Below are 22,188 nucleotides of genomic sequence, written 5' to 3'. Positions count from 1 at the left end.
TAAGTATAAATCATCAGATTTATAAAGTTTACTTCGAGTACTGTTAAATATCAAAAATATCAATTTTTAATGATTTGCCATAAAATGTGTATTACATTGCGAATTTAAAAAAAATCAAAATTATTTGATATCAGAAGGATATCCTTCGTATTCAGAATGCAATTCGATATGTCTGATGTGCTCTAATGTCCCACAATAAATACTGTCCAAACGTTCATACCCCTTCCCTTAACAAAAAGATCAACAAACAAAGAAATTATGAATAAAGTTTTAAACAAATTAATACAAACTTATAAACAAACAAACTTAAAAACAAACAAAATACAGGCAAATAAACAAAATTAATAACAAAGATAAACAAATAACAACAAAGTTTTAAATAAACAAATAAACAAACTTATAAACAAATAAATAAACAAAATTATAGGCCTAAACAAACAAAATAAACAAACATGTTTCACATCCGGGTTTTTGAAAAAAAGAGGAGGAAGAGGGGAGTTTTTATTTTTTATCGCAAAATTGCTGGTAAATACCCAGTAAAAACTCAAAATTATGAAAGTTTCCACTTTTTGCGGCAATTTTGCTCAAAATTTGTTTATTTTGTGCCCCTCCCCCTGAAATTCACTTTAATAATTCCTGGCGCCGCCACTGCACTGACAACAGGCCTAATGCCTGGAAAAAGGAGTAAGCCTTTTATTTGTTTTTCTGAGAGGTATCGGTAAGACCTCTTTAATTATCACAAAATCTTCCAAAAATGTTTCTTGTAGACCTATATTAGCTAGGCTATAGAAAGCATCTCAACTTCCTAGACATAGGCCTATAGGGCCTAGATATGTTTTGAAAAGTTAGCCTACCGGTATATTAAACTGAATTTCAAAAAAATAATAATATAGGCTTATAAATCGAAGAAACCTCAAAAAAGAAAGCCAGGGGAGACGTGAAACATGTTTATTTATTTACTTATTTCTTATTTATTTAGCCTAATAATTCCCGCGTCCAAAAATGAGAATTGCAAAATATTTAATTAGGCCTAGGGGCCTATTTGATCTTTATTTGTCATTTTCTCAAAATGACATAGGCCTATATTAATTTGCTACATTTTTTTTTACTTCTTAACTATGATACTGAAACACCCCTGCATTATATTAGATATCAATGTAGACCTATAAAATCAACCATATAAATCGCAATAATTATATATCTGCAGCATGCAGTGCCAAAATGTAGGCCTACCGTTGATATTGGGATGTGACCACTCGTTTCAAAATAAAGAAAATAATAAGTAATTTTAATTACTTATTATTTTTAATTAAAATTAATAATTAATAGGCCTACCTAATTAACAGTCATCGCGCCCTTTTAAAAAATCTTAAAGAGCCTAAGCTAGGGCTAGGCATAGGCCCGGGCATAGGCCTATAACCAACTCACGGCATTATGACAATTATTATGATGATTGATAGTTGATTGCATAAAGCATTAATATTTCTATGGATAGGGGCCTATAGACATTTTTCTTTTATCATAAAAGTAACAGTTTATTTTTCATGATTTTAGCACACTTGTTATAATAAGTTGTAGGCTACCGAGTGATCTCGCCCCCCCCCTCCTAAATCCGCCCCTGAGCACGGCAAATAATATAATGTGCTCGCCTGGTCAATACATCACACATCATGAATACACGCAAAGTCTTGAACACAGACTAGTACTCGCACATGCGCAAAGCGTGTGAGGATTTTAGGGGAGTAGGTCGAGATTCAGTTTATTGCTATGACAGGGACCTGTGGCAGACGACGTTCTCCGTCTGCAACAAGTTTTGTCAACAATAAGGTATTTATTGTGTTTATTTTCATTTACCCAACTGTATTTTCGCATTATGTTGTAGTATTTTAGACATAAAACTGATACTCACCATTTGCATTCATATCCAACAGGTGAAATTCAACAAATTAGGTAAGCTTAAAAAGTGGGTATACTGATATCAATAACTGATCCATGGATCATGTCCATCATTCATGTCCATGTGTGAATCCAATAGGACACAAAACACATCAAGGATCAAGAGGATATACCTTGAATATGAACAACAGGAAAGAAGAAGAGCACTTAAGATACACCAACTTCATGTGAGAAACAAGTAAAATAAAATACAGACTACTTAACTTTAACAGTATACAGGGGGGGGGGGCAAAATAACAAATCAAATGTAGGCATAATAGTATTAGACATGTAGAAAAGAAGTAGACAAAGTTTGATAGCCAAAAATTACCAGTTCCAAGGCCCACAGAAGTGCTAAACCTGCAACAACAACAAAAAACAATCAATGGGAATACAAAAGGTCAAAAGTGCACTAGAACAAATCACTGTACACTGACACTGCAATCATATAAACAGACACGATAAACCAAACAACCAATGTAGGCACAAAAATAGACAAAGTGTGATTGCCAAAAATTGGCCAATTTGTGAATTCCAGGGGCCACAGAAGTTTAAGGAAAGCAGTACAAAAGTAGTGATGAAAATCGATGTACATAGCAGACAAACAAAACCAAACAGATAAAAAACAACCTTCACTCAGATAAACTGCTCTTCTTCAGGGACAGACAACAAAATATAGGAGCAAACAATGAAAACTACATGCTGTAGTTTAAAAACAAATTCAAGTCAAATTTCTGAAGGCAAGTTCAAAACGAACTCAGTAGCAAACAAGACAGCAAACTCGGAGCAAAATAAGCTGTGTCTTAACTCAATGGAAGCAAGTTCACTACCATTTTGTTGTCTGTCCCTGAAGAAGTAGGCCTCTTTTTCTTTCCTTTTTTTTGGCTTGACAGTTCTTATTGGGTTTTTTTAGCAAACTCGGTGTTTAGATAGATCTTGTAATCTTCAGTGTTTCTTGTGTGATACCTGTGCTGATTTCATCGCCATAATTTTGGATCCACATAAAATAGAAATATACTCATAATCTTAGTGTATTCAGTGCAAGGGTAGCGCTAAGTTGCTTTTTGGGGTCCCGGACCCACCAAAATAAAGTTGGGACCCTCTGTTTTTAAATTTTCTGCAAGTTCAGGGGTCCCTGCAGACCCCCAGTTTTTCAATCTAGCGCTATTGCAGATATACTATTTATGCTGCATTTGTGCAACTGGGACTCACTAAACTCTACTCCGGACCCCCTACTTTTTAATTTTTTGCAAGTTCGGGGGTCCCTGCGGACACTCGAGTGTTTAGTTCTAGCGCTACCCCTGATTCAGTGGAAGATTGTTCATTTGTTTGATTTTCATTCTTTTTCTTTCAATACCCTCCAGGTACATTAATTTTTTTTATTAATCATGGAAGAAGTTAAAAAATCACAGAAAAGAAAATCAAGTGGTGATAATGAAGAAAAAGCTACTGACCTCATCAAAAAGCCTAAGAGCTCCCAGCAAGATAAAGAATCTTCAGAACAACCAAGTGTAGTATTACTATTCAGTGGAAAGCGGAAGTCAGGGAAAGACTTTGTTACAGATATTCTTCAACAAAGGTAATTAGGTCTGGTATTGATGATGATTAGAAAGAAAATATAAACTTTGCATGCAGATTTAAGAAAATGCCATTAATTACTGCATTGTATAGTATTAGTACCAACATAAAGTGTACACATTGTGAAATGAAAGTATGTTTTATAGTATCATGTTATATTAGGTCCCCACTGTAAAACTTGGGACAAGCCAAATTTGCATGCTACAGAGCCTGAAAATAAGGTGCTGCAAATCACAAATTTGACACATGTGGGAGCTGTGCATGGGATGCTAATGGGTGCTGGGAATTCATTGCCAGTACTAGGGCACTATGTGATTAGCAACGCATATATATGGTGTGTATTTCACGTTTAGCCATACATCACTGGCTGTCAGTGGCTGCTTATGCAGGTTGTAAGAGGCAGTTAGGGCTCTAGTTATATTGCCAAAAGTTGGGAAAAGTGCAAGTAATTTTTAACATTTTTGGAAAAATTGTCTAGAAACTGAAAATGATGTGCGAATTGAGGAACAACAATACATAGGGCTTATAAGTTATAGGGTATTTGCTATACTTATAAAATATAAGATAACCCATACTTTTATGTGGAACATGATTTGCAATAGCAAAAAGCACATATACATTTGTACGAGGGCTGTTTTTTAATCGCTTCGTCATGAACAAGTATATTGAACCCCATCTCGTTTCATGAATTAAAATAACATCTTTTTTATTTTGCAGGATTGGGCAAGATGTATGCACCATACTAAGATTATCAGGACCTTTGAAAGCCCAATATGCCAAGGTAATTATTTCAATAAGAGATGCCAGTCAATATGTCAGTGTTATTTTAATTATTTTTAGCCCATTTGGGGACTTTTCAAGCAAAATTCTTGCTCTTATTCAGGTTTTTTTCTCATCAATTTCAGGGTTTTTTTAAAGTGAAAGTGAATAGCCTGTCTGAACTATGCTGTCAGATAAATAAGTGCAACTTTGATAGCTGTGGTTAGGTAGGATCAGAAATTGCTGTTGCGAAATAAACTAGTTTTGTTCAAAGGGCTTTTTTATCCTCCGTTTGGTTTGTTTGCTTAATTTGGGGATAGACTGTGTGTCATTGTTAATGTCAGTGAAAAGATATCTACAAAGATTTCTCCTTGTTTAATTTGATGAAATGTATCATTATTTCATTTTTTTTATATTCTTACTGTAACAGGATCACAATTTGAAGCTTGATAAGCTACTAGATGCCACAGAATACAAAGAGAAATACAGAGCCGATATGATCAAGTGGGGTGAGGAGAAGCGCAACCAAGATCCAGGGTACTTCTGTCAACTAACCACTACCGACGTACCGGCGTCTTTCAAAGTGTGGATCATAAGTGATGCAAGGAGACAAACCGATGTCAAATATTTTAAGGAACACTTTACAAAAGAGACTTTGACAGTCAGAGTTGAAGCCAAGTTAAAAGTGAGGGAATGCCGAGGATATGTTTTTACTAAAGGTAACTTGGAGTCCATTTTAAATTTACACTCACAAATGCTTTGTTACTGAAATGCCCTTTGTAAATAATAGGGATTTACTACAGGGACCCTTTGTAATGTTACGTCTAGTCAAAGGGTATTTGTAACTTACAATCGGTTACTTGAGTTAAGAAGGGTTAAAGGTTTACTGAAATAGACTCTACCGGGTCCAAACATTTTAAAAACTAAATGTTATACTCTAGAGGTTTATTACTCATCTATTAAACTTATCTGTGGACAGTACAAGCAAAATTGTCTGGCATGTAATTTGCATTTTTTCCAGCCCAACAACAAAATTACCAATCTTTTGCAGTCAGGCTGGTTTTAACCCTCTGAGCACTACCTGCCGATCTAACATTGCCTCTGATTGGTCAATTACATGATATTTTCACTTTAATCACCAATCAAAATGGAGCTTTTTTTGTGTGGTAAAATTATTCTAACAATGTTGCTGATTGGGCCAATTGATAATAAAAACTTCTTTTTGGCCAATGGGCAGGTAGTTCTCATGGGGTTAAAGTACATTCCTGTGACCATATTTTATTTTTATTTTTTTTGCTACATGTAGGGCCTACTTGTTGGGTTAAATTTATTTGCTACGTTTTTTCATTCGTTATATTGCAGGTGTTGATGATGCTGAATCTGAATGTGACTTGGATACAGGAATAAGCTGGGACTTCACTCTCCATAACAATGGTGATAAACATACCTTAGATAAAGAGTTGAATAGCCTTATAGAATGTGTAAATGAAAGAATATCCAAAAACTAGAAGAGATTGGTGAAAATATTTTTTTATATTGATTTTGATATTTTGAACATATTTGATATAAACAGTTTTAAATGAATCATTAAGTCAACGCATGACAAAAAGTAGTGTATAAATTGCAAAAATATCAAGACTATAGCTAAAATAATAGTTTCTCGATCATGAGAGTATGGATGTGCTGCGTGCACTGCGTAATGTCGCAAGTTTAGTGGAATGACACAATAGCGCGATCAGTTGAGCACGCACAGGAAATGAAGCGCTACCCAAAGCCTGTGTGGTAGGCGTTGTACGCCGACGCAATTGTCTTTGCGTGCCTATTGAGCTCTCATAATCGAGAAACTATTATTTTAGCTATAGTGGAAATTGGTGAAAATATATTTTTATATTGATTTTAATATTGAAGATAGTTCATATTATAAACAGTATTAGATGAATCATTACTGAAACACATCACAAGAACAAAAAGTAATCACCCCTTTATTATGAGACAATAACTCGATTTTAAAATGTAATACATATATGATACTTGATATATTTTTTAAAAATAACTCATAAGGGCTCATATTGAAATTCCCTTACACAGGAAGGTGTGCACCATCCTGCAGCTTTCCTGTGCTAGCCTTCTTTTGTTAAAATCCTGGGCAGGGTGTATCACTGATGCATATAATCCATCCGCTTTATGACCGAAGCTTTCCTGAGGCGGGCGCTTAGCGAGGGGAATCCTGCCTTCTTTCTGTGTGAAAACGTGGTAGGGTATTTCAATATGAGCCCTAATAAAGGGGCAATTACATTTTGTGATGTGTTATATAATTAATTATGAACATGATTGGAAGTTGGTGGTTTTTATGGAGGTTTACAAAAATGCACCTTATAAATACCAATTTATGTGAAACCTTTTCTGATTTAATTTGTAACATTTAAGCAATTAATTCTGTGAAAGTTGGTAAGAAACTGTTAAAGGGCATTTCGTGATCCACAGCCTCATCCCCCCACTTTTCTCAAAAAAAGTTGAGATTTTTATATCACTGGAAACCTCTGGCTACATTATGTTTATGTACAAAATATTTCTTGCAGATTAATTCGCTTAGCAAAGATATCGTGAAATTTGAATTTCGTTCTGGTGCACCAGAACGAAATTACAACGCATTGTCTATGGAGCAGTGTAATACACATAATCATGCATAACTCATGCTTAACGCAAAATCGGAATCAATTGAAATTTTGGGAATAGGTTTTTTTCGTGGATATCTAATGAAAAATGGCATAAATAGAGGATGCTAGGATCACGAAATACTCCTTTAAAATGTAGTATGATCAGAATAGGCACTAATAGAGGCAGCAAACAAATTAAGGTACCAGTTATGTACTTATGTTTAAGCCTGTATATCCTAAACAAAGACATATACCGTAAAACCTCGTCTACAACCATATAGTGTTTTTGATAAAAGCTGAATTTATCCAGGCGCCATCCATCAACTAAATTAAAACATAAAGTTTGAGCAAATAAATTACCGATACCAGCGTATAAATACAAGTATTGTATTGGCATATTTACAGCTGTTTCGTATTAATTTAGCTTTCATCAAAAACACCATACATGTATATGTGACATGATCAAGAGGAATGAGTCGGATGTCGCTAATTATTGTTTTTGAGATATTGGCAAAAACAGTGTTCAAATTCTTTTGTTTTATATTGTTTTCAGCCATTGATAAATTACTCATACATGTAACTTGGTAACCAGATGTCCAATTTTGATGGGGTTTGCATCCAAATGTAGCATTCATAAAATGATGTAAAATTGAAAATTGCCGATATGCGATTCATTTCCCCTTGATCATGTCACATATATGCTTGTAGACGAGGTTTTACGGTATGTCATAATTAGAACCGGTGCAGCCAATAGCTGCATTTTTAAGCTCTGATTTCAGACTTCAATAGTCAAAAATTGTCAAGAAATGAAGACATGGTGATCCAAATAAAATTCCCATGGAAGATGCAAATTCAGAAGTTGCCAATTTGCTCCATTAGATACCCTATCGATTTGCACACAGTGTTTTTGAACAAGAGAACTTAGCACCTTGTCTTCCATGGGTTAGAACCATAAAATGCAACTTTTGATTTTGCTCCTTCCTGGGGTTTTTGATCACTGTTTCTTTAATTCTCAACCAACTTCAACAACTGAGGTCTTAAATCTATAGAGCTAAAGGTTACAAGTATAATTGACCGCTGGATTTAATTTTGACATATGAAGAGCTTTGTTTCAAAACCCCTTACATCCACTTTTGAGAAAACATAAAAAAATCATCAAAAAAAAATCACTGATATGTGGGCGTTTTCAACAAAAGCAGATTTTGGCGGGATGCTTGGGTAGGCTGAGCATCCCACCAAAAACTGCTTTTGTTGAAAACCTCCTTATATCAGTGATTTTTGTGATGATTTTTTGATGTGTTCTCGAAATTGCTCAAGTGGATATAAGGGGTTTTGAATCGAAGCTCTTCATATATTGTCTTTGTTCAGGATATTTTTTTTGCTGTCTGTATAATGAAAGGGCCATCCTGTCCAGTAAGAAATATTTTGATTTATGGAAATCAAGAAATGTTTTAATACAATCAAGTGCACTATTGTAAAAATAAATGACAAACATGAAATGAAAAGAACAAGTTCTTATTTTGAATGAAAAACATATTATATTTTATTTCACACTCCACAGCACTGCTGTGTATTTACGACAAACATTAATTTGAGTTTTAACAAAATATATTAAAAACTATAATACATAATTGATACAAAATGGCAGGATTTTAGTCTGTGCGTTCAAATTATGAACAGATTAAATGAAGCTTTGTGACTAGATCCATCATAAAAGTAATGAAGAATCTACCGAAGTAGTAAGTAGTCACAAGTTGTTTTGACTAATTACTGGAAGTTTTGTGTAAAGAAGTTGAGAAACCTGATGAGATAATTTAGAGATTGTAATTCAATTTTATGGCTAATTACAGCTTGCATGGATAAGATTCTTTGAAAAATAACTCTACTATAACAATAGTCAGGGGTGTGAGAGGCCACAGACCAAAATAAGAGGACAATTGCGAAAAAGCTGATAAACAGTCAAATCGGGTAAAAATGCCAAATATGGGCTGAAAATAAAAGAAAACACATTAATTTGGTAACAAAAAAAGAGGAAATCAGCTGAAAAGAGGAACTTTTACGCACCTCTGAAGTCTGAATAGTCCATATGTCTTCCTTGAGAGATTGACATCAGTACTTTGTGTTGATGCATGCTATTAAATAACATGCGCGCACTGATGTTACTCTCTCAAGGAAGCCAACTCTACTGTTGACTGGTTTTCATTGAATTTATGAATAGGAGCCCTTGATAAGTAAGGAATGGGCTTCAAAACTCAACCGCTGACAACAATGCCGAACCACATTCTTTTGTTCTGAACAAAAAAATCCAGGGTCAATCACCAGGGTGCAGTGGTTGACCAGTAGTTGGGTTTTGAAGCATCACTATAACAGTGGAACTATAATTTTCAAATGAATGTCAATTACATTTTATAATATGTGACACAATCTGGTCCATGGGGGCCAAAGGTGGCAAATTTGAAATTTAGATAAAGGCAAAAATATGGAGTAAAAAACAATAAAATACATAAGAAAATACACATCACAAAACCTCATAACTTTAGAACCAAATATGCTAGACCTTTGGTGTTTTCAGTATATGATACCTTAATAACAAGATAATAATTATAGTAACTCAGTTGTCAAAAATGCCTCCTTTGGCCCCTGTGGAGCAGATCGTGTCACATATATATGTAACAGGCTTTAAGATAGCAAAATACATAAATATGTAAAAAGTAGGTAATTATTGGTTTCATTATGAATGCTAAAATTTAATTCTTCCTATTTTTAATTATCTAATTGCTGCTGTAGTGCACGTTAGTAACGAATGGTTACTGGTTCAAGCCTGGGCTCATACACCTGTTCTGAATTTTGATATGCCATAGGCTTTGTGTTGTGATCATTTCGATCAGTGGTTCGTAAGAAAGAAAGCGCGAGCCAGTTGACCTAGCAACGGTCATATTCTAACGTGCACTACGCCAGCAAATTTATCTTCTTGAATGAGAAAAAGCTTCTGAAATTCATTCAGTGTAACAGCAGCTGACATCTCTCAAGATGGAATTTATTAATACACTTGGTTGTAATTACTTTATATCCTGGCAAAGTGGCAATAATCGTATAAAATAATATTTAATTTTTTTTAATATAAAAATAAGGATCCGTCTATCTATACTAAACATGTGAAGGGCATATTAAATGGTAAGCGTTCCAATGGGTACAGAACTTCTCTGTAGTCTTCCACTATCATATTGATGGCGTGTTGCCTGCTTGGCACAGTAGGAAGTCACATTGGTAGTGTCAAAGTGTCTGGTGTTGTGAAGCGGCGGACTCCAGTTAGATTGCCTCAGCTGCAAGATACAAGAAGAAGGGTACACGAATGGATGGTGAATGACAAAAGACATACTTGGTATATTTAATTCTTAGGCAGGTGTCTGGGATTGTGTCAATACATGTGTGTACTAGAAGGTCCAACCTGAGCTACCAGCTGCGTAGTATTGCGTAGTCCGATTGGTTTAACTTTTTGGTTTGTGCATAGTTTACAATGTTCTTGCTTATGATGCACTTGTTGGTTTCAATATGTAGGCTTACATGTCTTGTCAGAGAATTAAATATACTAGGAACAGTAATACAGTAACCTGGGTCTTATTTAACAAAGGCTATAAGCCATGTTAAATTTGATCTGCCTATCAAGCTTGCATTAACCTGTGTTTTGTCAAGCTTTTGTGAATAGACCTCTGATATGATCCAATCAGTCTTACAGTTGCAAACACTTTGTGTTGTGATCATCTAAAGCATGTACAATTAATGTGCTCAAAATCCTCAAAGTTATGCAGGCAACTAGATGTTGATTTACTGAAGCAAATTTCCTATAAATTGTTCAGAGTTCCTGTATGCGATAGTGATCATCAAGTAGGTAGAAGAGTTGAAGTCTCTGCCCCTTGGTACTAAATGACCAATTATGGGTCAACCATCTTGTTGTCATATTTGTTGATCAGCCAACAGCATGATTGTTTATCATTTCTGCATCATGCTCGTATATGATCAATGCACAGCACTAAACTCTGAACAACTAGGAAATCTTTAGTGAGAAAACCAATGCCTATTTCTCAATTCTAGTACAGCTGATGTATACTGAATGAATCAGACCAGGGGCCTGTTTCACAAAAACCTCCAATCAAGTTAAGTATGATTTGGCACATGTAAACTCAAACATACAATTGATTTTCAGTTTTTGTGAAATACGCTCAATCAGGTAAATTGGCCCCTTTGTGTTGTTGATGGAGTGAACATTGATGTCGCATATTATAGGGTAGCAAAAGTGAGGTAAAGAAGGGTATCGCAAGATTATTTTTGTATTTTAGAATCATGTGATACTTGTCTTGACCTCACTTTAGTTTTATAATATGTGATATCGATGTTCACCCCATCAATGACAGGAAGGTGCCAATTACAGGAATGATCTATACATATGTGTAATCGATACCGCATGTTGTTTGGGGGTCCATAACACAAATATTTTGACCCATATTAGTTGTAAAGTGATTCAGTAATGATTACTTGGAATACGTAAAAACTTGATAGTTAGCATATGTGCTTACTTTTGAGTGCTTTTAAAACATGCAAATATGAAGAGCCTCATCCACAAAAGTGTAAAGGGTTTTGAGCAAATCATTGATACACATAGTTATATACCAACAAGTAAACCTGCAAATGTCTGTCTCAACCCCATTAGCTCAGTTGGTAAAGCGCCAGACTTTGGTACAATTTCATGTTTTCAAAAGCGCTTGATAGTAAGCACATTTGCTATTATGGTATGAATGGAGGAGGAAAGAATATTTCAGTAATAATGACCTTTTCAATAAAATAAGATGCTTACCTTGTTTAATTCATCTTGGCTAATTGAGTGTTTGAATGTTCCTTCCCATGATGGGAAATCAGTTCTTGTGGTAGACATTCTTAGACCACCTTCTTTACCTGGAATAAGAGGATTACAACAAAATCAAGGGTTATTAATAAGATTTGAAGTGTTGACATAAATATGTTTGTGTATGTAAAGTTCATTTTACAGACTGACATTTCAATTTTGAAATGCTATGAAACAACTCTTACTGCAATTGATTTTTATTGTGGAACTATTATGGCAACTTTTGGTCACGTGAGGGCATTGTATAAGGATGGCAACTCAGTAACCGATCACAATTTTGTTCTGGCAATCTTTTTTCTCTATTTGGATGTTGCCATCCTTAGACAATGCCCTCATTTGATCAAAAGTCGCTAATGGTCAACAAGTGTGTTACACTTGGATAATTCTAGGTTATACTATGATCAGCTCCTAATAGATGAGAATGATTAAGTTTTTGTTACTGCGCGAGTCATTAAAGTCCCAACTTATGCCCATGTAAATTCACAAAAGCGCACATCAGTCACGCTAACCGCAAAGCACGGTTGGCGTAGGTACTGCGTGTACGCCATTCTATATCACTCCACGATGTTATGAGTCCCCCTATTACGAACTGATCAGAATGTAGTTGAATTTGACTAGACTGAAAGACTTTTAGTAATCGATACAAAGATATCAGCCAATGGCTGTCAGGTTGGCATCAAAGTACATTCCTCTCCAACTCATTTTGCTTGATTCCATCACACATATTGATTACTTACTATCGGTATAATAATCCATAGGTACTTTGCTAGCAGGATGACCACCAGCACGTTCCACAGGTACCTTGAATATAGGAAAGGCATCTGTCTGAGTAGTTGAATAGAAACTATTTGCCTGACTGGGATTGCCTAATGTAACACGGCTCTTTGTGAGTTTGTTGGCACCTGTTACTATCTTGTTGTGAAAACTGCTGCTAGGAAACTGTAAATGGGAAAGAGAAATAGAAAAGTTTAATATTGTAATTTTATAATGTAAACCTAGTATTTTTGAACAAACTAGGATAAAAAAATCAGTGCATCTGGCCGGATTCGAACCGGCAACCTTTGTAATACTAGTGTGCCGCTCTAACCAGCTGAGCCACAGAGGTATGTCATGGACGATTCAAATCTAAAGGTATTAAGGTCTGATTATTTTTTCAGTGTTTATGGGCGCTGACTGCTGTGGGTAATGATTAAAATGTGTTCATCCTATCAACCCAGAGAACTAAGTATAATTCTTTTTGTTTGCATAAAACAGTTTAGGATTTTATAAGTGTCATCAAGTTGTCAAAATGTCATACATTGTATTTGTAAATGTTCCTGTAGACCTTTGATTAGTCTGGCTTGAGCATTTTGTTTAAGCCTGGTCCCATCAGGATTCAAGAAAGTCTCTGCACGGAGCAACTTTTTAAACAAACACCATATGTGACCATCCACCACAACTGAGCCCGGATGTCGCCAGTGCCATTGAACTTAACAATAAACAATAGAAAACAAAGGATTTATTGACTGTTTTATTGATTTTTCACAACTTAAATGTCAAGTACTATATACATGATATACATCATTTTAAAGCTAATTTCAAGCAGAATATTTTGGTTGAATATCTGAAAAATGATGATTGGCGACTTAAGGGCTCAGTTGTGCTGGATGGTCACATATGAATTATGATACTGTAATGCGTGCACCTCAAATGAAAAATCTTGTTTTTTAGTTATTTTAATATTTTTAAACAAACAAACAAACACCATATGATAGTGATACTGTAATGTGTGCACATCGAATGAAAAATAAGTATAAACTCTTGTTTTTTAGTTATTTTTATATTTTTAATCAAGGCAGTTTAAAGTGTGTGTCAAAAACATGAAGTCAGTGTAATGTGATATCGCAATTCTCCACCCCACTTTGAAAGTTGTACTGCAAAAGGCAAATATTTGGGTGCAAATTGTACTTATTGTCAAGTGGCAGATACTTACCCCTTTGTGATATGTTCCATAATTTGTTGTTGTGACAAGTTCTCTGACTCTATCTGGATGACGATCACCCTCAGGAAAGCTGCTGGCATTACTATCATATGGTATACTTTTATTGTACACTGCAAAATAACAATACAACATACTCATCATTATTAACTATGAAATGCTTATTTGAACCAAATACAAATGCTAAAATGACCTAAGATCATTGGTCTCTCACATACTAAGTGTAGAAAATTACAGTAATGTTTTTAAGGTAGAGACATCCAGATGTTTTTTGTTAAAGATTTGGTTTCGGTTTGATATGTGCGGCGGCAAAATTTAATGTGTAAGGATTCAACTCAGCCAGTATATGCATCACTTTGCAGTGAGAGGGATACAAAACTTTCACCATTCTAAACCCCTATGCCGTCCATATGCATGTGACCTGTAAAAATGAGTGAGTCTTTTAAGAACCACAGTATATGTGACCTGATTAAAATCATTTCCCTAGATATTTCATCTCAATTTAAACTAATTTACCTGGTTTAATCTTTGCACTATAACAATCCCCTGCTGTAGTTCCAAACTTGTCATACTTGTTACTATGACCCATCTTGAAATTGGTGTCCCCTATTCTTGTCAATGCATCTCCTCTCTGATATGATTTGTAATTTTCACTGCCTGGTCTAGGATATGAAAGTTTTTGGGTAGTGTCTCTATGAACCAACTTCTCCTGGTCACCTTTGGGGATGCAAGATCCAAGAAGCTGAAAGAGGGAAATTAAGATCAGGTTAAAAAAATACAATTATTGATTTGTATAGCCTGGAAGACTGATTTGTAATAATGTCAAGTTTTGGAGCAAATATTTTGATGATAACATTCAACAACCTGTAATTGTGAATAGTCTGGGCTGCTGCATGTAGGCCTACATTATTTGGTGGATACTGTATCAACTCCTTAAACAAAAGCAAAATGAGCCCAATGGATTTTAACACATATTAACCAATTGGACCAGATTTCATGTTGAACTTAAAATTCAATATATGACAAGGAATGTCTTGTTATTTCAAAATGAAATTAAGATGTAACTTCTAATTCTTAGTACATTTCCAATAAGACATGTTTTTTGTTTTCATTATTATTACTTAATCCAAACTCTATCTTACAAAATCTAAGAAAGCAAAACCACTGTATATCCCATGTGATACTATGACGCAATCATCCAAAGCCATAATATGCATGGTTTCGTTTGCCGGGCCAGCAAAACACCTGTAGTTCCAGGCTGTAGTTACAACTTACATCGGAGTGCTTAGCACGGAAGGGGTCATGGGATCAACGAAATCCGGTGGAAAGCTCCAACTTCATCTTCTTTCCTTTTTTTCGTTCCTTCTTTCCTTGCCGATGGCCCAAAACACTTTTATCATTAGGGTTAACGTTTCTATTACTTAATATCAACCATAAAGGTTCGCCTAATGGCGCATGTAGACTCCTTTGCCATAGGATAAATTATCTGTACACTTACATCTGGTTTCACTGCTACATATGGAAGATATCTGCCAGGAAATTGGTCATTTGTTGAGGTAGAAAACTGAGTGTGTGTGCGATCATCACCATTGATTGTCTTCGGGCCACCTGTTGGTGAAATACATAAATGATTAGTATCAGCAGTAGATAGCAGTATGCATTACACTACTGAAATGAGATCTGATTAGCACCCCCTGTGAACTGCTATCTGTTTTAGGTCACTTAACTTTGCCATTTTTTAGCATGAAAAGGAGTGAAAAAAATATTAGTAGAATCACATCAAAATCATACATGTACATGTATTTGCAATAGCTGTGAATTAGCTATTTCTGATATCCCGACTGGTATCATGGATCATTATTGCTATCTACTGCTGATAGCAGTGGTGATGAAGTAACTTAAGTTCAAGTAATAATCTACAATGTTTTTCTAAAAGATCAACTGACTTCGTTGATCATTATTGCTATTTATTGCTGATATCAGTGGTGATGAAATAGCTATTCTATTGATATTTCCACTGATATTATTCATCATTAGTATTTTATCTTTTGATTTATTTTGTAGTATTGATTACATCATGTCATTTGAAAATTTGAGCAACATAAAGAAGTCTTTGTACAGATTCGCTTTATTGTGGCTTTATGAATTATTGTAATAACATAATGTTAAATTGGAAGGAAAGTACACTAAAATAGTTTACACATTTCTCAAAGTAAAAAATTTCTACAAAGCCTAAAATAATGGTGTTTCACAAAAATGTCAAAAAAGTGCCAAGTTTGTTTCAAGTTTTGTGAATCAAATAGTTTGATTCAGAGAAATTGACTGTGGAAATGTATAACAGACAACACATTACATTGAAAAACAGGAAAATACTGGGGAAAAAACAGGGAATATGTGTGAAATCTAGCAAAAATATAAACCTTTGGCAACCAAAAAAAATAAATGAATCAGTATCTCTTACCTGTGTGCATACAGGGTGCTTTGTGTACTTTAAACGTATGTGTGTCAATTCCTAAAAAGTTCTCCATATAATCAGACAATGGCATACGTTCTTTAATTGGATCACCCTGAGGTACATAACTTTTCATAGGGTTGTCTATAGGTAAACTTCTGCTCATAGGTTTCGGTGCAAAGTGAGTAGCATTCGTTGTATGAAAAGAGTCCACTCTCTCATCGGAGTCCATTTTAAAGTTCGTTTTCGTCAAAGCAACACATCTTGGTACTCTTGGTAATGTCCTTCCTTGATAGCTATCTTGTGTCTCTGTTGTCTCCCTTATTCCTTCGGCTTGATCACGGTGCATCACCTCAGCAGGTGCTGGTGGCTGGGCAGCTGCTACACGACCGTAGTAACCGTGCGCACCATAGTCTTTTGCAAAAGTGCTTCTTTTGGTTGCACTTTTGGAAGACGACGATCGTTGCCGATTTTGAAATGAGATGATGCAAGAAAGTCCTTGCCTTCCTTTGGAGCAGGGATTTGCTTTATACTGGGGAGATTCACTTCACTCCGCATTGTATCGGTTCAGTATTGTGACTATTGTCCGGTGATTTGCAATCTGTTAAGAAAAATATGAAATCGTTAATAGAAACTTTAACCCAGATTTTAGGCCCCTACAATAACAAAGCATCATCAAAATCCCGGAAACTTAAGAGTAGACCTGTTATAAATCATAGAACAAACTGATCATTCATCTTTTTATTCTTGTAGAAAAGTGTGGAACATGATTTATTACGTTTCCGGTTGAACTTTGATTCTAAAATTAAATCACTAAAAGTATTGCTTGGGCAAAAAACCCAACTATTATAATTGTTTGATAATTGGCGTAACCCGACCTACCCATATACCCCCAGACAAACAAGAACCTAGACCTATAACTTTGGTTTGCGTAGTGAAGTCAACACTGCTTAGCAACGATTTTGACAAGGACGCAACCCGGACGCAAACAAGCAGACATGTTCGCGTCTACAGAACATGTTGCATTTGACGCGGGCGATAACGGCGCAGCAATCACGCAGACGATCGCGTTTTTCGTTCCAGACATGAACGCTTATTTCTCCGCGTCCGACCACCCGACCAAAATCACCTTGGATACGTGGCTTCACCTACTGCCACGGTTAGGGATGGGCAGTTACAGGTCTAGGTGGTATGTCTATGCATATACCTAACTGCTGCCGACCGAGAACGCGAATCGCGTGGACGCTAACGCGATAGCGCGCGGACGGACGGACGGACGGACCATAGACATACCACCTAGACCTATTACTGCCCATCCTTTACCACAGCGGGAGGTGAAGCCCCGTATCCAAGGTGATATTGACGGATTGACGGGGTTACTAGGCGTGGAGAAATATCGCATACATGTTTGACGCGCTCGTTTGCGTGATTACTGCGCCGTTATCGCCGCGTCAAATGCAACATGTTCCATAGACGCGAACATGTCTGCTTGTTTGCGTCCGGGTATGCGTCCTTGTCAAATTCGTTGCTAAGCAGTGTCGGCTTCACCACGCGAGTCAAAGTCATTGGTCTAGGTTCTCGTTTGTCTGGGGGACGGACACTCTGTAAATAGTATTAAGACTAGATTTCGCGGTTCTCGGGTCGGGCGCTTCTCGTGATAGGCCTATTTCTAATTACCCAAACTCGTTACCCATACCTGCCCTGACTTTTTAAACTACTAAGAAATGCGTCTCTCAATGATCAAGACCCAAGACACAACTTAATCAACTCTGTTTGTTTTAAAGGTGTGATGCTTACTTCGGCTACCCATAATCTGGAAACCAATCATTCGCCTCTTCCAAGCCCTGCCCTGTTACCACATTTAGAGAAACCGAAATTTAGTATCTGGACGTGGATATAGGCCGTTACTAAAGTAATGAAATCAGGCGCGAGAAACGTGAACGCAAAAACGGTTCATAGGCCTTCCGGAAATAGTCATGTTCTCATAAAAATAGGCCTACATGCACGTGTTTGGTGTGTGCACGTGTTCGGTATCTTAATATTGAAATATGTGTTGAAAATAAGGCCTATAATTATTGGTCCGATGAGATGCACCTGTTAGTCACACTGTAATGCTTTTCCGATGCGCGGACTGTACTCCGCGCACACTCCCGTTGATACTCCGCGATAGCGCACCGCGAGCACGCGATAGTGCAGCGCGAGCACGCGATAGTGCACCGCGTGAACGCGAAACTCGCGGGACGCGAACGCGATAGCGCGCGGACAGAGGACGGACGGACACGCCGTAATTAGTATTAAGATGTGGCGGGCGATTTAAAATGCACGTGCGATTATGCACGTGCATGCAGACTACGATGCGTACGCACACTGCAGGGCAAAGAACAATAAAAATTGCCATAATGCGCGCGCATACTGCCGGGCAATGACGTCAAATGCCAAGTGGTCTATAGTATAGCGGTCACCCGTCTTTCGCGGTTCATAAATGATAGCGTTTTTTTTTAATGGGACGACTGAAAACAGCTAGGGCCATTTCAAAGATCAGTTTGTTGGACTGAGATTACAAAAGACTAAGGAAGTATTTGACTTTTGTATTTTAACATTTTATGCTATTATTTGCTCATTTTTTGGACTTTAATTTGCTAAGATTAAACAAAAATGAAGTGAAATATGCAGCGTAACTCGGTGTATGATTAGCTATGCAAATTGCAAATTTTATGCATCACCAACCGTTCGAGTTTTTATCACGAAAAGTTTTCAAACTCGGTAATTTGTTAATAGATATTATGAATGTTCATAGCTGGTGTTCAAACTATTAAAAGTACATGTAGTAGCTCAGCATGAACCATTTAAAGTCAAAGTTTAGTCTGTTAGATACAGTTGCGTCTAGCTACGTGGGGTAGAAAATAAATAGAACCAAAAGCCTCTATAGATTTCTTTATTTACAGTCTATTCAAATGTATTTACCTATTATTGTTATAGAATTACTCTATGATGAGGCAGAGTGTTGAAACTTGGATTAAGGCAAACATTAAATGTGCAAAAGTTTAACTCAATCCTATTTAGGCAAACATTAATGTACAAAAGTATACTCAATCCTATTTGAATATAACATCGAAATTGATATGGATAATGGAATTATAGTGTAAACTTAAGATATATCCATTTATGTTTAGCCTTTCTTCAACGTGGCCATTTCAATTCTTTCAGAACATCAAATTATGTTGTGTCTTGGTTGCTTCCGAAGCCTGTGATATCAATGTTCACAACTGAGACGAATATACCTACCTTTAGGTATATTCGTCTCAGGTTCACAGTCCTACTCTCGGAATTGAAAGAGCGAATTAAAAAAGTTCATTTTGTAAGGAGCCAACTCTTTTGAAGTGAAAATCTAGCTGTCTCATGTCAGATTTATAATGAAATTTTACCACTCCAAAAAGATTTTTTCTTTTTTAAAGCACTCTTTCCACGTCCTTTTCACATGATTATTACTAGAAATAGCAGAGAATTGGATCTGCATCTTCTTTGGAAACAGGAAATGATTAAATTTGTTGCAATAAAGTTAGCAACTCTTATCACATGATTTATATCTTCAACACGTTCCCAACTTTGGTTTTAATTATTATCTACTAATGTGATATTTGTTAAGGATTTTACCTTGTTGATATCACATGTAATATATACACGATGTATAATTCAAAATTACTGTTAGTGCCAAACTGTAATACCTTGACCACCTTTTACAACATGTTGGATAATTATCAAAATCCTGTATTTAATCAGAGAAGATGCAATGAAGTATACACGTGAAAATTTATATTTAAAACCCAAACATTATTTTATACAGCTATATTTAAAACACGTTCGCATTGTATTATTATAAATTTCTTATTGCCTAATGGTATCGATCGGCAAAATATTGTATTGGCAAATATCGACTCGATCATGCATACGTAGGCCTAGGCTTTACACCTATTATAGGCCTACAACAAAACAAAACAACATTGTATATTTTCGTTGTTGTTACCAATACTATACTACGTACATGTAGCTTATAGACATAGGTCTAAAAATTCTCGATTTATCAAAATAAATTTTGATCATTATTTTGGACACATTGTGATTGTAAACACTAATCCAATACAATCTCGTTACAATATCTAAAATGTGTATCAAAGGAGCAAAATATGTTGGAAGTTGAGTTGTCTTGTCAATGTTTTACATCATGCAGCAACTTATAGGCCTTATTTGTTTGTTTGTTTGTTTACCCAGGTTGGTCCGTGAGGAACACATGCTAATCCACGGAAAACCATGGACCGTTCCAAGCTCATACAAATGCACAAGCCTGAATAGCCAGTGTAGGCTAATATATGCATGCTGGCCTAGATAGCTTTGATAAACAAAGCAAGAAATGGAAGAAAATAGCTAGGAAAAAGAGAAAAGAGAGAAGGCCACTCCCAAACACAATTGTACAATTTTACTCTTAGCCTTTACTTCGTGAGAAAGGAAACTGGAATTCCAATCTCAGGCCCCGATGCAAAGCGAAGATAAACGTTAATATATTGGTCATTTTCTTCCGCAAATAACTTAATTTTCCAGACATTTCTAGCTTCATACAATCGCAACATGATTTAATGTAATATTACCTATCCTTAAACAAAATTTTCGACCATATTTTTGTTACCATGGAATTCGACCCCACCGTATTTCTGGAATTTAATAATACCACACGCGTTCTTACCGCACAAGTGCCCCAAAACAGCTCATATAATAAAAAGATTAATTTTAGCCAAAAAATTCACCTGTATATAAAATAAACCTACCGACGTATATTTTACGATTATTTCATCAAAAATCTTCATGATCTTGTCGTAGACCATCTTCATCACCGGGACCATTCTGTGCATTGAAACTTAGTTGTTTCCGACTTCAAATTTCCATCTTTCAACAAACTTTACTCCTTCAAATTAGTTACCAAACTATTTCTATACCAAACAACATCTTTAAAGTTGTAAAAACTACCAGAAATTAATATTTCTTACCTTTTTCACTTCAATTTTTCGTCTTTTCACTTCTACACCGTTGTTGTTTTCGTAAACAAGGACATGAAGGATGTGCCAATAAACTGTATCCAGATACCACTTGAAAGTTGAAATGATCTTTTGTATTGACTCCGCGGTGTCAGCAAGTGGATAAGTTGAATGTTGCCTTAGCAACAATATACGCGGTGTGGTGGTGTGGAGTCGCAGAGAGGGGTACATGAGGGCGCACTTGCAAAAACTTTTCATTGAAATCGGAATGCTCCTCGCCTCCGAAGGATGAAACTTTTCACCAGGCCCGCATAACATTTACGACTTCATAATATGCTTCAATGCAACTATTCAAAGTTGGTATTCGATATTGTTTGATGGGGGAAAACTTGAGGAGAATTTCGTGATAATATGCTTCAATGCAACTCCCGGGAATGCAACTATTCAAAGTTGGTGGGGGAAAACTTGAGGAGGATTTCGTGATCCTAGCATCCTGTTTTCATGATATTTTTCAGTAGATATCAGCGAAAAAAGCTTTAGGCCTATATCCAAAATTTCAGTTGATTCCGATTTTGCGTTTGCGAGTTATGTATGATTTATGTGTATTACACTGCTCCATAGGCCAGTGTTGTAATTTCGTTCTGGTTTACCAGAATTAACGACTCAGATTTGACGATATTTTCGCTAAACGAATTAATCTGCAAGAAATTTTTGGTACATAAACATTATCATTATGTAGGCCTATAGCCAGAGGTTTCCAGTGGTATAAAAAATTCAACTTTTTTTGAAAGAAGTGGGGGGATGAGGCTGTGGATCACGAAATGCCCTTAACATGTTCTGGCCTAAAAAAGAAAGTGTTCGACAGGTACAAGTTAATGAAGAATGCGGCTGGAAATTTGATT

At 36.0% G+C, this 22,188-nt stretch overlaps 2 protein-coding genes across 2 annotated transcripts; one reads left to right on the top strand and one right to left on the bottom strand.

Annotated features, from left to right (window-relative positions):
* Nucleotides 1–1,763: 1,763 nt before the first annotated feature.
* Nucleotides 1,764–8,858, top strand: LOC140159090 (phosphomevalonate kinase-like). The gene is made up of 5 exons (XM_072182433.1): nucleotides 1,764–1,827; nucleotides 3,300–3,514; nucleotides 4,231–4,294; nucleotides 4,703–4,991; nucleotides 5,635–8,858. Exons 2-5 carry the CDS (start codon nucleotides 3,324–3,326, stop codon nucleotides 5,778–5,780), a joined length of 690 nt encoding a protein of 229 aa, XP_072038534.1. The 5' UTR covers nucleotides 1,764–1,827; nucleotides 3,300–3,323; the 3' UTR covers nucleotides 5,781–8,858.
* Nucleotides 8,602–21,478, bottom strand: LOC140159089 (uncharacterized). Its single transcript, XM_072182432.1, is given in 9 exon segments — nucleotides 8,602–10,252; nucleotides 11,782–11,879; nucleotides 12,567–12,768; nucleotides 13,802–13,920; nucleotides 14,324–14,549; nucleotides 15,306–15,415; nucleotides 16,269–16,712; nucleotides 16,715–16,860; nucleotides 21,299–21,478. Coding segments are annotated over 8 exon segments (1,458 nt in total). The 5' UTR covers nucleotides 16,818–16,860; nucleotides 21,299–21,478; the 3' UTR covers nucleotides 8,602–10,096.
* Nucleotides 21,479–22,188: the final 710 nt, after the last annotated feature.

This window comes from Amphiura filiformis, chromosome 8 (assembly GCF_039555335.1).
Source record: "Amphiura filiformis chromosome 8, Afil_fr2py, whole genome shotgun sequence".
Classification (NCBI taxonomy): Eukaryota; Metazoa; Echinodermata; class Ophiuroidea; order Amphilepidida; family Amphiuridae; genus Amphiura; species Amphiura filiformis.
This window is presented reverse-complemented; position numbering and strand designations above follow the sequence as displayed.

Excerpts from the sequence above, each read along its gene's own strand:
- LOC140159090 (XM_072182433.1), top strand. The coding sequence starts at position 3,324 with ATGGAAGAAGTTAAAAAATCACAGAAAAGAAAATCAAGTGGTGATAAT. Across the intron at positions 3,515-4,230 it reads ACAGATATTCTTCAACAAAG|GATTGGGCAAGATGTATGCA; the intron begins GTAATTAGGTCT and ends TTTATTTTGCAG. Across the intron at positions 4,295-4,702 it reads TGAAAGCCCAATATGCCAAG|GATCACAATTTGAAGCTTGA; the intron begins GTAATTATTTCA and ends TTACTGTAACAG.